The 14,831-nt window shown below is 40.0% G+C and overlaps 1 protein-coding gene across 1 annotated transcript in view; it reads right to left on the reverse strand.

The window, feature by feature from the left end:
* LOC118431156 (metabotropic glutamate receptor 3-like) overlaps positions 1 to 14,825 on the reverse strand; it is a 38,893-nt gene extending 24,068 nt beyond the window's left edge. The window contains exon 1 of the mRNA XM_035842273.1: positions 13,988 to 14,825. Coding sequence (XP_035698166.1) covers positions 13,988 to 14,530 — 543 coding nt within the window. The 5' untranslated portion in view covers positions 14,531 to 14,825. The remainder of the gene's footprint in view (positions 1 to 13,987) is intronic.
* Between the last annotated feature and the right edge of the window lie 6 nt (positions 14,826 to 14,831).

Genomic DNA, 14,831 nt, shown 5'->3' on the forward strand with positions numbered 1-14,831 from the left:
ATACACCTATTGCTCTGTTAACGACTCTTCTGGCCTTCGTAGATGTATTCGGCACTTCCAAAACTGCCCACCCAGCGCTAATGCCTCGGGCGGTAATAACGTTTGCCTTGTAAAACGCAATAATAGCAGTCCGGCGCACATGTGCTGTCGTTACTATCCTGTGGAATGGTTGTATTAAGAGTATTAGTTAACGTGGTATCTCACTGCACTTGGAGCAACCGTGCGGCCCTGTGGGGTTCGAAAGATTACTCCACGAATTTCAGAGATAAAGAACGAATTCTTTTACGTTTTGTGTATTTTGTTGTTTTCTAAGTCATACTTATACGTATTATGCAATATCTAAGTTATAAAAAAATCGGCGAAAATAACGCAACAGCGCCGCAGTAAACGAATCCAGCAGTTCCGCACGGATGCCCCAAGTCAAGGGAGATATTAACTTTATACACCTGCGTCAAGAAATGACGTCATAAACAAGGCAAATAAGGAGGATCACGCTGTGCGGCGAAATGCATTGTGGATAATAGTAAAAGGGTGAAGGTCAGAGGTTAAGGTCCCTGAAGCATAATGAAAACACGTTTGGACATTTTGTTCAAATGAAACAATGGTCTAGGCAAAAACGCAGGGGCTTTCTCCGTTGATTTCTTATCAACAATGCGGCAAAAACGCAGGGGCTTTCTCCGTTGATTTCTTATCAACAATGCATTTTATTCCGCACGCGCACATAACATCGTGAAAAATCTTATTCCACATAGTCATACTATCACCAGCCTCAGCCAGGCCTTGCTAAAAAGGTGCGGAGATTGTAGAATTCGGCCAAAAAATTCGGGAAATTGTCGAAGGGAGTCAGTCCTAGGTTCTTGCTGGCCAACTCCTCTGGTAGCAAAACTCCCCTGGCAAATTCTTCTCCCTATACTAGCCAGCGTAGCTAGCCGGGTACATATTATACTATCACTTCCTATTATTTATTATTATTGGATGGGCCGACTACTCACTCTTTGCAGCCAGGAGCTGAATTGCGAGGAGCTTACAATAGGCGGGGCTAAATCGCAAGGGTCTGGAGCGAGCTGCCATTCGGCGCTACTCAGGTGACCTCAATACGACAGTAATTGCCCCTGGTGCGGCCAAGGTACTGTAGGTTTTGGACCACTCACACCGCACCATCGCACGTGTGGCGGGTTCTTTAACGTGCCTGGGGTATGGCTCTCCCCAGACACGGGACCTCCATTTAACGTCCTATCTGAGGGACGGGCCACACGTTTAAAGGCCATTAGAAGGACTGCACAACTGCGGCCAAGAGGAATGATAACCCACTTATTGAGGTTAGAAAAATCAAATCCTCACTTTTCAAACGTTACCTCAGTAACGAGTATCACCGATCGAATCATATCGACCTGACAACAGAAGCTACAGTCGGCTAATTGAGACCCAATCGAAATCCACGCGTTAACTTCCAGGAATCGCGGTCGATATCCACTAATCTAGCGTTCCCTTCCAGGAAGACCAACAAGAAACACTTGATTGCCTAAATTAAATCACCACCTGTGGTATACATGGTAAGAAGTTACTAAGAACGCAACCCTTGGGAACTCGGCAACATTCTGACAAATGAATTGATTTGTAGGAATCAAAAATAGATTTCCATTAATAGCCATATTATAGAAAAGTTCCCTCATTTTAGATCTTTGTCTAGCGTTGAAATTTCATTGTTCTTATCCGTTTTGATCACTCTACATTATACAAACATATTTTAAGCTACATATTTTAACATTACTAAGAAACGAGAAGAATCCGAAAAAAAATGTTATAATTGTTTTAGAAACCATCGCAATGTCACCAAGTGTAATGTATTACGTCCTTTTGTATATAAATCCCTTTGGTGCGACATGTATAGTAGATATATGGCTGTATCTTCACACTATACCTTAAATCATTAGCGCCATCCTACAACATAGTATGTTATGGTCGGTGATAGAATGACAGGTTCAAAGCATTAAAATTTCTCCAAAGAGAAAAAAGATACTACCGTATATAAATCCCTTTGGTGCGACATGTATAGCAGATATATGTCTGTATCTTCACACTATACCTTAAATCAATTGCGCCATCCCACACCATAGTATGTTAAGACCGCTGATGGAATGACAGGTTCAAAGCGTTACAATTTCTCCAAAGAGAAAAAAAGATAATACTGTATGTAAATTCCTTTGATGCCCATGTATAGCAGATATATGTCTGTATCTTCACACTATACCTTAAATCAATAGCGCCATCCTACAACATAGTATGTTATGGTCGGTTATAGAATGACAGGTTCAAAATTTCAAAATTTCTCAAAAGAAAAAAAATGATACTACCGTATATAAATCCCTTTGATGCCCATGTATAGCAGATATATGACTGTCTCTTCACACTATACCTTAAATCAATAGCGCCATCCTACAACATAGTATGTTATGGTCGGTGATAGAATGACAGGTTCAAAGCTTTAAAATTTCTCAAAAGAGAAAAATGATAGTACTGTATGTAAATCCCTTTGGTGTGACAAGTATAGCAGACATATGGCTGTCTTTTCACACTTAACCTTAAATCAATTGCGCCATCCTACAAACTATTATACTATGGTCGGTAGTACAATGACAGGTTCAAAGCTTTAACATTTCTTAAAAGAGAAATAAATTATACTACTGTATGTAAATTCCTTTGATGCGACATGAATAGTAGATATATGACTATCTCTTCACACTATACCTTAAATCAATTGGGACATCCCACACCATAGTAAGTTAAGACCGCTGATGGAATGACAGGTTCAAAGCGTCACAATGTCTCCAAAGAGAAAAAAATGATACTTCTGTATATAAAACCCTTTGATGCGACATGTATAGCAGATATATGGCTGTATCTTTACACTATACCTTAAATCAATAGCGCCATCCTACAACATAGCATGTTATGGCCGGTGATAGAATGACAGATTCAAAGGTTGAAAGTTTCTCCAAAGAGAAAAAAATGATACTACTGTATGTAAATTCCTTTGATGTGACATGTATAGCAGACACATGACTGTCTCTTCACACTTTACCTTAAATCAATTGGGTCATCCCGCAACATAGTATGTTAAGACCGCTGATAGAATGGCAGGTTTAAACTTTCAAAATTTCTCAAAAGAAAAAAAAAATGATACTACTGTATATAAATCACTTTGATGCTCATGTATAGCAGATATATGGCTGTCTCTTCACACTATACCTTAAATCAATTGCGCCATCTTACAAACTATTATGTTATGGCCGGTGATAGAATGACAGGTTCAAAGCGTTACAATTTCTCCAAAGAGAAAAAAAATGATACTACTGTTTGTAAATACCTTTGATGCCCATGTATAGCAGATATATGGCTGTCTCTTCACACTATACCTTAAATCAATTGGGACATCCCACACCATAGTATGTTAAGACCGCTGATGGAATGACAGGTTCAAAGCGTTACAATTTCTCCAAAGAGAAAAAATGATACGACTGTATGTAAATCCCTTTGGTGCGACAAGTATAGCAGATATACGGTTGTCTCTTCACACTATACCTTAAATCAATTGCGCCATCTTACAAACTATTATGTTATGGCTGGTGATAGAATGACAGGTTCAAAGTGTTACAATTTCTCCAAAGAGAAAAAATGATACTACTGTTACAGTATATAAATCCCTTTGGTGCGACATGTATAGCAGATATATGGCTGTATCTTCACACTATACCTTAAATCAATAGTGCCATCCTACAGCATAGTATGTTATGGTCGGTGATAGAATGACAGGTTCAAAGTGTTACAATCAATTGCGCCATCTTACAAACTATTATGTTATGGCCGGTAGTATAATGACAGGTTCAAAGCTTTAACATTTCTTCAAAGAGAAAAAAAAATTATACTACTGTATGTAAATTCCTTTGATGCGACATGAATAGCAGATATATGACTGTATCTTCACACTATACCTTAAATCAATTTGGACATGCCGCAACATAGTATGTTAAGGCCGCTGACGGAATGACAGGATGGAAGAACAGGTCCATGCCTTCGACCCCCCCCCCCCTCCAAAAAAATGATACTACTGTATGGAAATCCCTTTTGGTGCGACATGTATAGCAGATATATGACTGTCTCTTCACACTATACCTTGAATCAATTGGGTCATCCCGCAACATAATATGTTATGGCCGGTGATGGTTTGACCGGATAAACCGCTGAAAGGCAATCATTCCATCAAGTAGAATCAATTTTTTTCGACAAAAAAAAAAGGACAAGGCAAAGAACCACATGATGTGTGGTCAGAGTTACCCACAACAAGGCAAGTACTTCATCAAGAAGAACAGATATTCGGTTTAGATGATATGACAAGTTGACATAACGACACAACGTATTGTCGAAAACCGCTACAAGACAGCAATTTTTTGCAGTAGCAGCCAGTTATTAATTAGTTGCACAACAGATTACCGCACACTTCTGTTAATTGCACGGAATACCGAAATCCCGTGGTGGTGCGATGCAGCTGGATAACTTCGCTTTGTTGCACCACCCGTATAATTGCTCGAAATATGCTGGCAAATGGGTTGTGCGATTAAACGACTTCTAATGTGGAAGGCATCAATTTACTACAAGAAAGTAATTTCATAAAGTAGAATTGATATTCACACGAAGCAAAAGGGCAACTGCGCATTACAGCACTGGAGAAATATACGGTCATAAATTGCGACCGCGTACCTTTTAGCCATGCATCCAGTCTCTACATTTGTCCTTAATTAAACTGGGACACGCCGTTCCTTTTCTGAGGCATCAGCTTGAAAGAAGTGTTATGGTTTTTTTTAGTCAATAGAATAGATAGTGCGTTTTGCTGTCTCCCGAAACTACGATGCTAAAGCGGGATGTTCCGAAAGTGTTAAAATGAATACCAAACGATGCAATTTTCAAGAAAAACCTTCTCTCAAAAGGAAGGTGGATCACTGAAATATCTTTGCCTTTGTATATATACGGTCAAATCGCAAAGGTTTAACATGAATCTTCTATTATCATAAAGTCCAAATCATTTTCAATACTGAATGCTCTTTTTCATTTATAAAGATTGATAACTTATTCTAAACTAGTTCAGTTATAATGTTTCTAAGATATTAGTTTGTGATGGGTGATATCTTGTTATTTGAAACTTAACTGAACAAGCAAAAGGCACAATATGTATGCTTGGTAACTTTAAGTGGTGGACATATTGCTACGTCCCAGACCATTGGTCAAATGAAATGATTTATATCGTTGTTGAGGTCAGCATTAGGCTATCGGGGTCACCTACCAAAAATTACTTACATTGATCCGTCTGGGGCTAGACTACCAATCATTTGTGGATTTAGTTTCTCAACAAATTCAATTTTCCTTGATCCTAAAGGGACTGATCCATCTTGCTACAGCATCGTAATCGACTGCACATCCCTGCGGTAGTGACATGTAATATGGGATGATCGTGTCTAATTTTTGCTCCAGCGCCGAGACGCTACCACCCGGCGGGTAGCTATTATTACATTTTTTTACACAGCACATTAGAGCATACGTTACATACACTTATTAAATCACAAATCTAGATTGCTTTTGGTATGTTCGTGTCTTGTGCTTATTGTAAGACGTATTAAACAATACGTCATGAACGTTTGTTAAATCATGGATTGTTTTCTTATGTTCCTGTATTGGACTTATTGTGCGACACAAAAAAATACGTTAGGAACGCTTATTAAATCAATCACAGATCTAGATTGCTTTTGGTATGTTAGTGTCTTGTGCTTATTGTAAGACGTATCAAACAATACCTCAGGAAAGTTTATTAAATAATAGATTGTTTTCGAATTCGTTATATTCATGCATTGGGCTTATTGTACGACACATTAAACCATGCATCAGACACGTTTATTAAATCACAGATTTGTTATGTTCGTGTATCAGGATTATTGTATGACATTTTGAGCCGTGCGTCACGAACGCCTTTTAAATCACAGATTGTTTTTGTTAAAATAGGTTATTATGAAATTGCAACTTAGCAGGCAATAAGGGAATTGGTGCTAGCTACATTTTGTGTATAGTGCAAAAAAAGGCCTTCCCGAAATGTCGGGATCCCGATAATACTACTGTGCAGACTACGTTATGTTTGTTTAATCATAGGCATAGCTTGGAGAATATAACATCTGCTAATATCATATTGAGGTGTGAATCATAAATATGACGTTACAGCTTTGCTAGACTGGATGAGAATTATAGATGATCGCCTACCTATACTGTCGTGTTTGTGTCATATAAGAAAATACAACAAAATTGAACAATTATTATATATATTGTTTATGTATATGCTGTGAAGCTCTAACAAATGGTAGAATATATGGTGAATTTGATTTGCTTTTGACCACACACTCACGCACGCACACGAACACACACACACACACACAGGCACACACACACACACACACGCACACACACACACACGCACGCACACACACACACACACACACACACAAACATATATATATATATATATATATATATATATATATATATATTTCTCCATATATTTGTAAGAAGGCAGCCAACCTGACCTTAAGAAAGTTTCAATGACACCGAACATAACGAAAGCAACACCCTTAAGCTTTACCTTTGCAAGTAGAATGTCAGATGTCAAGGTGTCTTTTACAAGCTGCCCGTTTCATGGGCGTGGGCATTAACCGTACCTTCTGCAGTCATCCCCAGATGGTCGTGCGTTACACAGAATTCAAATCAGTAAATCGTAGCATGAGCTTCCTGGAGGGCCCAACAGGGGTAAGTGCGTATGAACTGGCAGTATCAGATATGCAATTCCCATTTGTAAATCGTCGGTAAATTTACATTCATATTTACTTCATTTCTAGGAGTCAAAACGACAAATTCCATGCAAAAGCCGTGAAGTAAGTAGATTGAAAGATGACGTAGCCCGTATGATTGGAATGAAATGCAGCGATTTATCGGAAAATGATAGTACTGCCAGAGAATAATACATGTCACCATATGCATATATATATATAGCCTCCTTTGCCCTCAATATTGACCATGGGAAATACCTAATTGATAGCAGCCCTACAGCGTTGACTGTGGCTAAACAGTTGTATACGAGAATGACAGTCTCTTCCACATGGGGCACATCTGTAAGCTGACTCAGGTCTGTTGTAGAGTTCTTTTACATGTCACCAGCAGTTACGTTATCATGTAGTTTATAGAAGCACAGACATGTCAACCAATCATTTACGTAGGTCATGTCTATGGTGGTTATAGGAAGCCTTCTATGGCAAAGGAATCTCTGTTGTATAGTAAGACCTTGCTCTGCAGTCAGAGACTACGCTGTATAGTTCATTGTTACAGCCTGTACTCTCCAAGCAGAGGTTGGTGGGAAAAATCGTGACCTTTTCCTTTCATAATTTTTTTTTCGGCCGGCCTTCCCGGGGGGTCAGTTTTTTTTTTTTTTTTTCGACCGGCCTTCCCTGTTGGGACGGCCGGTCGAAAAAAAACATTATGAAGGTAAAAGGTCACGGTTTTTCCCACCAACCTCTGCTTGGAGAGTAACAGCCTGAACTTGTTCTGTAGATGTTGGAACTTCTCTGCAGTTAAAGAACTTGGTTTGTAATTTCAGATCCTACTGTGTAACATTCTTCTACACAGAGCCTCGCGCGGTGTAAACAATGTACATTGGGGGAAGCTGTGTAAAACCGGCCTGAGGTTTCCACTTTTGCGGGCATTACCTCCAACCAGCCAGAAAATCTGCTTCACCTACAGAAAACATTTAGACGATTCTCTGATTGGCTGACAACTGGTTAGAGGCGAAGCCATTAGAAGTAGAAACCTTAGCCCGGTTTAGCACTGCCTCCGCAAGGTACATTGTATTGGCCATACGTGGGCGAGGCTGTACGTAGAAGAATAGCCAAATACACGCTGTGTACCAATGGATTTAGAACCTACAATACAGAAACGAGAACTGATCTGAACTCACAACACCTACTACGTGAACTCTGCTTTCTAGTTCTCAAGAAAGACACTAATTTTCCTTAACTTTGATATCTCTCTTACCATTTACAGTCACAGACAGGATCTTTTTCTTGTTTAAAGATTATCAATATTTCTTTTTGATGCGCTGTCCAAAACTTTTTGAGGTAACAACCAAAATCAGTGACAGATTGAGATAGGCAAAGTACACTGATGGTCGATAGAAAACCTCTTTGCGAAGTTGTAACTGTCATACGTTATCCCTTCTGCAATAAATCACTCTAGTTCATTGATTAATCACTCAATTCCAAGTGGATTTTTTCATCGATTTAGCTGATCATGATATAGGTCCTGCGTTTCGTCAAATCGGTAACGTGTAGGCATTACGATTTTGTAGAGAAGAAGAATCTTTACAACAATTGAAGAGTACAGCGGGCGATTTGTTTACTTGTTTTAAAATACCATCTTCAGGTATCATGAGGAAGTCTGCCATAAAATATTGATATTCAAATCTCACCAGCTGCATTATTTCAGCACAGATAGATATCATACTGATGTATCGTTTGGCGGTAAAACTAGCTCGCCATTCGTGATTATCGTTCAATGACACGCCTTGAAGAAAATGCCCGTCGTAAAATGTCTCTCTGACCTGCACAGATGTCGCAACAGATGTGTTTAGATTACTGCAGTTGGGAAGTCAATTACCTGTATTGGCGGGTGGTTGATTACTGTGTGGTGGTATCCTGATTACATGCATGCAGATTTTTGTCTTTATCAAGTCCCGTGCAGCTGTGTTTTGACGTGTTTCTTTTTCAGCCATAATCCTCTCAACTTGTATATATTGCGCTGCTAACTGTGGCCCGGTATGGGACGTTTTGAACAAATATCAACATCTGACAAGATAGCGTTTTTTTCCTCGTTGACTTGGTTTCAAATCAGATGTAGGTTATAATATGTTGTGCTCTAACTTGTGAATGGCATCTATGAACACACTCTTCTTCTGTCCTTTCCATCCTAACGGACGATCAGTTCACATGGACACGGCGATGTGCGACCAGACCGGCCCGACTCCTGCACAGTCTGCCGCAGGTTAAGCACGAGAAGGCATTACCTACTAGGTAAAAATAGGAAGTTTTGACATCACGATAGATTCGGCACGGATATTGTCTCCTCATCATTAATTTGTGTCACAATTGGGGTAGCATGGTGGTGGCCTTATCGTTAGCTATAGGATTGTTGACCTGGAGGTACCGGGTTCGAATCCCTGCCAGATCACGATGTTGTGCCTTTGGGAAAGGCACCCTACACAAATTTCCCTACTAGAAACGTCCTTCGTAAATCACAGTAGATGGAGGTGCCGTGTTTGAGGAAAGCCACATAAAGAGAACGTTAAAAGAATCTAACATACGCATTAAAAGGAGTATAGTCCATCCCATCCCGGTGTCAGTTGATCAAATATATCTGTCGCAAATTTATGACTTTTGTGCTTTCGTGTATCACGCCACGAGACGAATTCCCGGGATTTAACACAAACAAACAAACAAACAAACAAACAAACAAAATGAATTATATAAGAAACCTTGAGTCAGAAATGAAAAGAAATACAACGTAGGTCGACAGGATGTACATATAAATGATAAATGATAAATCTAAAACTTGCCATATAAACGCTAATGCACAGGAAAGCTTGTATTACTCTCCGAGGTACTGAAACGATGGGGGCTATTGTGCTTAGCATTCCTAACGTTACCTCCACTGTTATCTCTTCTGCACCTTCTAGACAGACTCATCTTTTATCACCTGTGAATTTTACGTATATTTACACTCTGCATATACTATGTTCCAGTGTGTCCTGTAGTTTTTTCAGTTATGTGCCAATAGAAGGGTAGCTGCGACGCACCTGTGTAAAGCTGATTGTGGATCTGAATCAAATCAAAACCATCTAAACTATCCAATGAAAATGACTGTAGTGATAAACGGTCAACTATTCGGCAATGACAGCAAGCATCGACCTTTGCTACACGCGCTGATGACCCTTGCTCACACCGTTACTGCAAAAAGGCGAAACTGCCCAGGCAGAGTGCCAAGGTTTAATAGCAGGAACTTCTGCTTATTACGCTCCACAGACACAATCACAGCTGGCATCAGAGACGTCATGTCGACACCAAATATCTACCCTGAATGACAAATGGCATGATACGTCGATGTAGGTTAGACATCCAGGTAATAAGATACACCAAAAAGTAGTTAGTCAAGCAACTAGATATGGTTTTGGAAACGGTCAGACGTTTCGGATAGAATCCACTATCCTTCGTCAGTGACACTGAAGTGATCTGGAAGAAACAGGTCTTTTATACTCTAACTATGAATGAAGACAATTTCAGATATCCAATAGGTAACGTTGTTAGACAATTCAGATAGAAGACAATTTGGATTCCAAAGAAAACAAAGGTAAGGCAAAATCAAGCTGAAAACCAAATGGTATGATGCTATTTGGTTTGATTTATTTAGCAGTATAGAGAGAAATACAGCCAAGGCTACCTAACTAACAGGAGGAAATTATCGAATAATGCCAAAAGGATACTTGGCACATACGTCTAAACTACGGTCAACTTAGGGCGCGGTCACATAGGTCGTCTGATAGTCGTACGTTCGCTAACTTCGGGAATTTTGGAGGATAAAAATTCACGTCTCCTGCAAAGTTGAACTGTCGTGGTGCGTTTTGGATCCACGTGGCCTGCTTGAGAATCCTATGGCATAAAACTCGCACGAAATTTGTGAGCGCGACTATATGTAACAGTGTGATTTTGAAGTCTTTCTGTAATCATTGCTCGTACCTAACACATTTGTAATAACGCCGTTCACCCTTGCTAACCTCCATTACATTCAGAGTCGACACCTTTAGATCTTACATCCCATGCCCCCGACAGCGGTGACCTTTCGATCCTAGGGTCACTCGCAGTTGGACTGGACGCTTTGTATTTCTGATGAGGAATCGTCTGAGCGCTCATGCGAGGTATTAGAATTTCTGTTGGATTATGTTGGACGTTTCTGACTAATATTGGGCTTAGGAAGATACTTAGCATGACAGGGGACATAAGGCTTGGTGTGAGTCGGCGCATGGTTGTCCTAAGTTCGCAAACAGGGGGCATTCTCGGAATAGGCATACAGTACTTTTTGGGGCGCGGTCACAGAGATCGCACGATCGTCGTACGATCGCTAACTTCCGGCATTTTGGTGGACAATCATGTACGTCTCCTGCAAAGTTCAACTAGCTTGCTACACAAAATTCTGTTTTGAAACCATGTCGGTGGTTGCCACAGCCTGTTTGAAAATCCTATGGCATCAAAATCGTATGGCCATCGCACGATCTATGTGACCGTGCTCTAACGTACAGAATTCAAATGTCTTGTTTCCTGATAGGATGTCTCATATACAGAGTCATGTCGGTTTTTTTTCGGTCAAATTCTAATCAAAATTCTACAACAAACTCCTAAGAGTACCTTTAGAAAATATGACCACGTCGATACGACGAAAATGCTGTAAAAAAGGACACATATCTATCGTAATCATATGATTTGTAAAGATTGAACATCGATGCCTCGGTACAAAAGGGGGTCAAGTATTTGACATTACAGAGTTGATGGACGTGTCAAATGCTTTCTAAAACGATACTCATTTGTCACAACAATTTGACTTTCTTTATCTATAAGCAAATCAAAATCGCTACTTTAGCCATTGTTGCGCACACTGTATTTTGTCATAACATCATAATCATATATATTCAAGGCACATTTCTTTTTCAAAGATGTGAAAAACATCGCAATATTACGACCAGCTGTGACTAAGTAGCATAATATCGATCTTGTGTACTGTGAAACGATTTCATGTAATGCGACACGATATAATGCACTACGTGGATTATATATGGCTAGTGTCCAATTCAATAAGATTAAGAATTCATCCCAATAAAGATATTGCAACGATCATGTAATAGGCTTCGTGTCATAGTATACGGTAACTGTTTTGTATGTTATTAAGCTTATTTATGCCGTTATACAAAAAAAAAACGTTTCTATTTTTTGTACTTTGTTTACAATCCAACCGATTAATCATAACAGTACAAATCAAAGACTTGTATACAAGAATAACGTAACTGATAACCAAAAATTCATCTAACCATAACAATACCAAACAGAAAGTCAAGAGTAATATAACTTAGATTCTTGAATCTCAAACATAAAAATAGTCATAACTGAAACTAAAACACAACAATATTACCTGTATACATGTATTGTCTATGGTACTTAGTTTACGAAATAGATTCGGTATTTCGGGAAACCGGTGGTGTTTATTTGCTTTGAAGCTACAGTTTTCATTCAACGCCTCCCACAATTCAAGGAGGCAATTATGTTTCAATCGTTGTTTTTATATTTGCCAACGTTACTATTATTTTACTGTCTATGCTTCTTTGTTTACGAAATGGATTTGGTATTTTTGGCAAGTCCTTGGTATTTATTTGAAGCTACAGTTTTCCTTTCAAGGACTCCCACAATCCACGGAGGAAATTATGTCTCAATGGGTTTTTTATTTGCCAACTTTACTATTATTTGTACTGCATGGCTATGCTTCTTTGTTTACGAAATGGATTTGGTATTTTTGGCGAGTCCTTGGTACTGATTTGAAGATACAGTTTTCCTTTCAAGGACTCCCACAATTCAAGGAGGAAATTATGTTTCAATGGGTTTTTTACTTGCAACGTTACTATTATTCTACTGGCTATGCTTCTGTCTTTCGTGCTGATTTGAAGCTACAGTTTTCCATTCAAGGACTCCCACAATTCACGGAGAAAATTATGTTTCAATGGGGTTTTTTACTTGCAACGTTACTATTATTTTACTGGCTATGCTTCTTTGTTGACGAAATGGATTATTTCGGAACGCCGGTGGTGTTGATTGGAAGCTACAGTATCCTTTCAGGGCCTCCCACAATTCGCGGAGGAAGTTATGTTTCAATCGTTTTTTTTTTCTATTTGCCAACGTTACTATTATTTGTACTGTCTATGTTTCTGTGTTTACGAAATATATTCGGTATTTAGGTGAGCGGCGGTGTTGATATGAAGCTACAGTTTCCTTTCAAGGCCTCCCACAATTCACGGAGGAAATTATGTTTCAATCCTTTTTTAGTTGCCAATGCACGGCGCTGCGTTTGTGGAACGACCTAGAAAACCAATATGCGTGAACTGCACGGTGTTGTAGTTGTCAGGTAAATAGGACAGTAGTAACTGGTTATGTATTTTTCCCGAGGCGATCGCAAAATGCTTGCCAAATAATTTTCAGAAATTTTGCAATAGCATCTTTAATATCATAAAAGAAGCGACGTATTAATGGAAATTACCAAAATGTCTCCGAGCTTTTCACAATCTACCGATTAACAATATTTCATCTCCTTGCTTAGATATTCCAAGCCGTTTATCCACCGAAAAATCGGACAATTTATCTCCCACTGCATGCAGAAAAGAACTCGAGCTCTACAAATACCGTGAAAAATACATTTTAGATAGTCATCATTTTTCGCGTTAAAGATATTGATATATTTATTGCATTTCCCTTCTCTTCTAACATGCTGTATGACTGTTTTGTTTTATTTCTAACTGATTAGAAATGGTAAACTTGAATACGCACAGTAAGGATTCTCTTATGCAACAGGTATGAAGTAGTGACAGGAGTAAAAATAGCAAGCTTCAAGGCAAAAAGTACAGTGACTTTTGTATGGTGAGCCATAAAAATTTCGCGGAGTCAAGTGCAAAGGATCGTGCTACCTGGAGGCTTCTTACAGAGCGGACCAAGGGGCCAGTCCCTGGCCTAAGCACATAGAAGAAGAAGATCTTAAAATTCTACAACTTAAACAATATAGGGTGATAAAATTCTACTAAGATATTAGCACTCACCTGTGGCAGCTTGAAGAGGCGGAGGAGGTTGGCGACTTGGATGGAGACGACGCTCGAGGCTCCGCCGATCACACCGACGATGGGGTGCCGCTCCTTCACCACGGGGGACGACCCGTCCACACACACGTACTCCGAGTCACCGGTGTCCGTCATGGCCCCTTTGATGAACTCTACCGCCTGTCCTAGGGCATACGCGTCCGAATCGCAACTGTCCAGGATCCGAGCTCCTATAGTGATGTTGGGAAGAAACGTCGCGTTCTGATTGATCTTGTCAAGAGTGAAGAGTAACATTTCGAGCGGCTGGATCCCCTCTTGTTCTATGATGGGCCCGCATGTGTGTACGTCCGAGCGGGAGTGTACGGGAAACAGGGCCCCGAGGATCACGTCTCCGTCGACTCGTGCCACGCGTTTTCTCGGCCACACATCCGTCTTCTTCCCGCCTACAGTTCTGACACCTCCCGGTGATGTATCGGGCTCGTTCCTCAAGGCCAACATCATGAAGCACAGCAGTGCTGCCCTCCGATATTGCCACACAAAGTCCATCTTCCTTGACACCTCTCTCTGTTCCTCGTAATGAGATTTGCAGTGAACTATAGGGCGTATTTTGCCTCCCTACTATTCACTTTTTAGCCGGATGGTACGATGTTGGATAAAATTCTAGAAATTAGAGCTCTGTTTTTCCTCTAGTCGTTTACACACCACAGCCTCTCTGGTTTCCGGCATGTTCACTGCAGAATGGGAACGGGCGCCCAGGTCTCGAAAAGTCTCACGTGACTTGAGGCTTACGTTGTCACCACTGGTGATGAACACGCGCGTCTTTCCATCCCAATCGACGTCATGACGT

Source organism: Branchiostoma floridae, chromosome 14, assembly GCF_000003815.2.
Source record: "Branchiostoma floridae strain S238N-H82 chromosome 14, Bfl_VNyyK, whole genome shotgun sequence".
Taxonomy (NCBI): Eukaryota; Metazoa; Chordata; class Leptocardii; order Amphioxiformes; family Branchiostomatidae; genus Branchiostoma; species Branchiostoma floridae.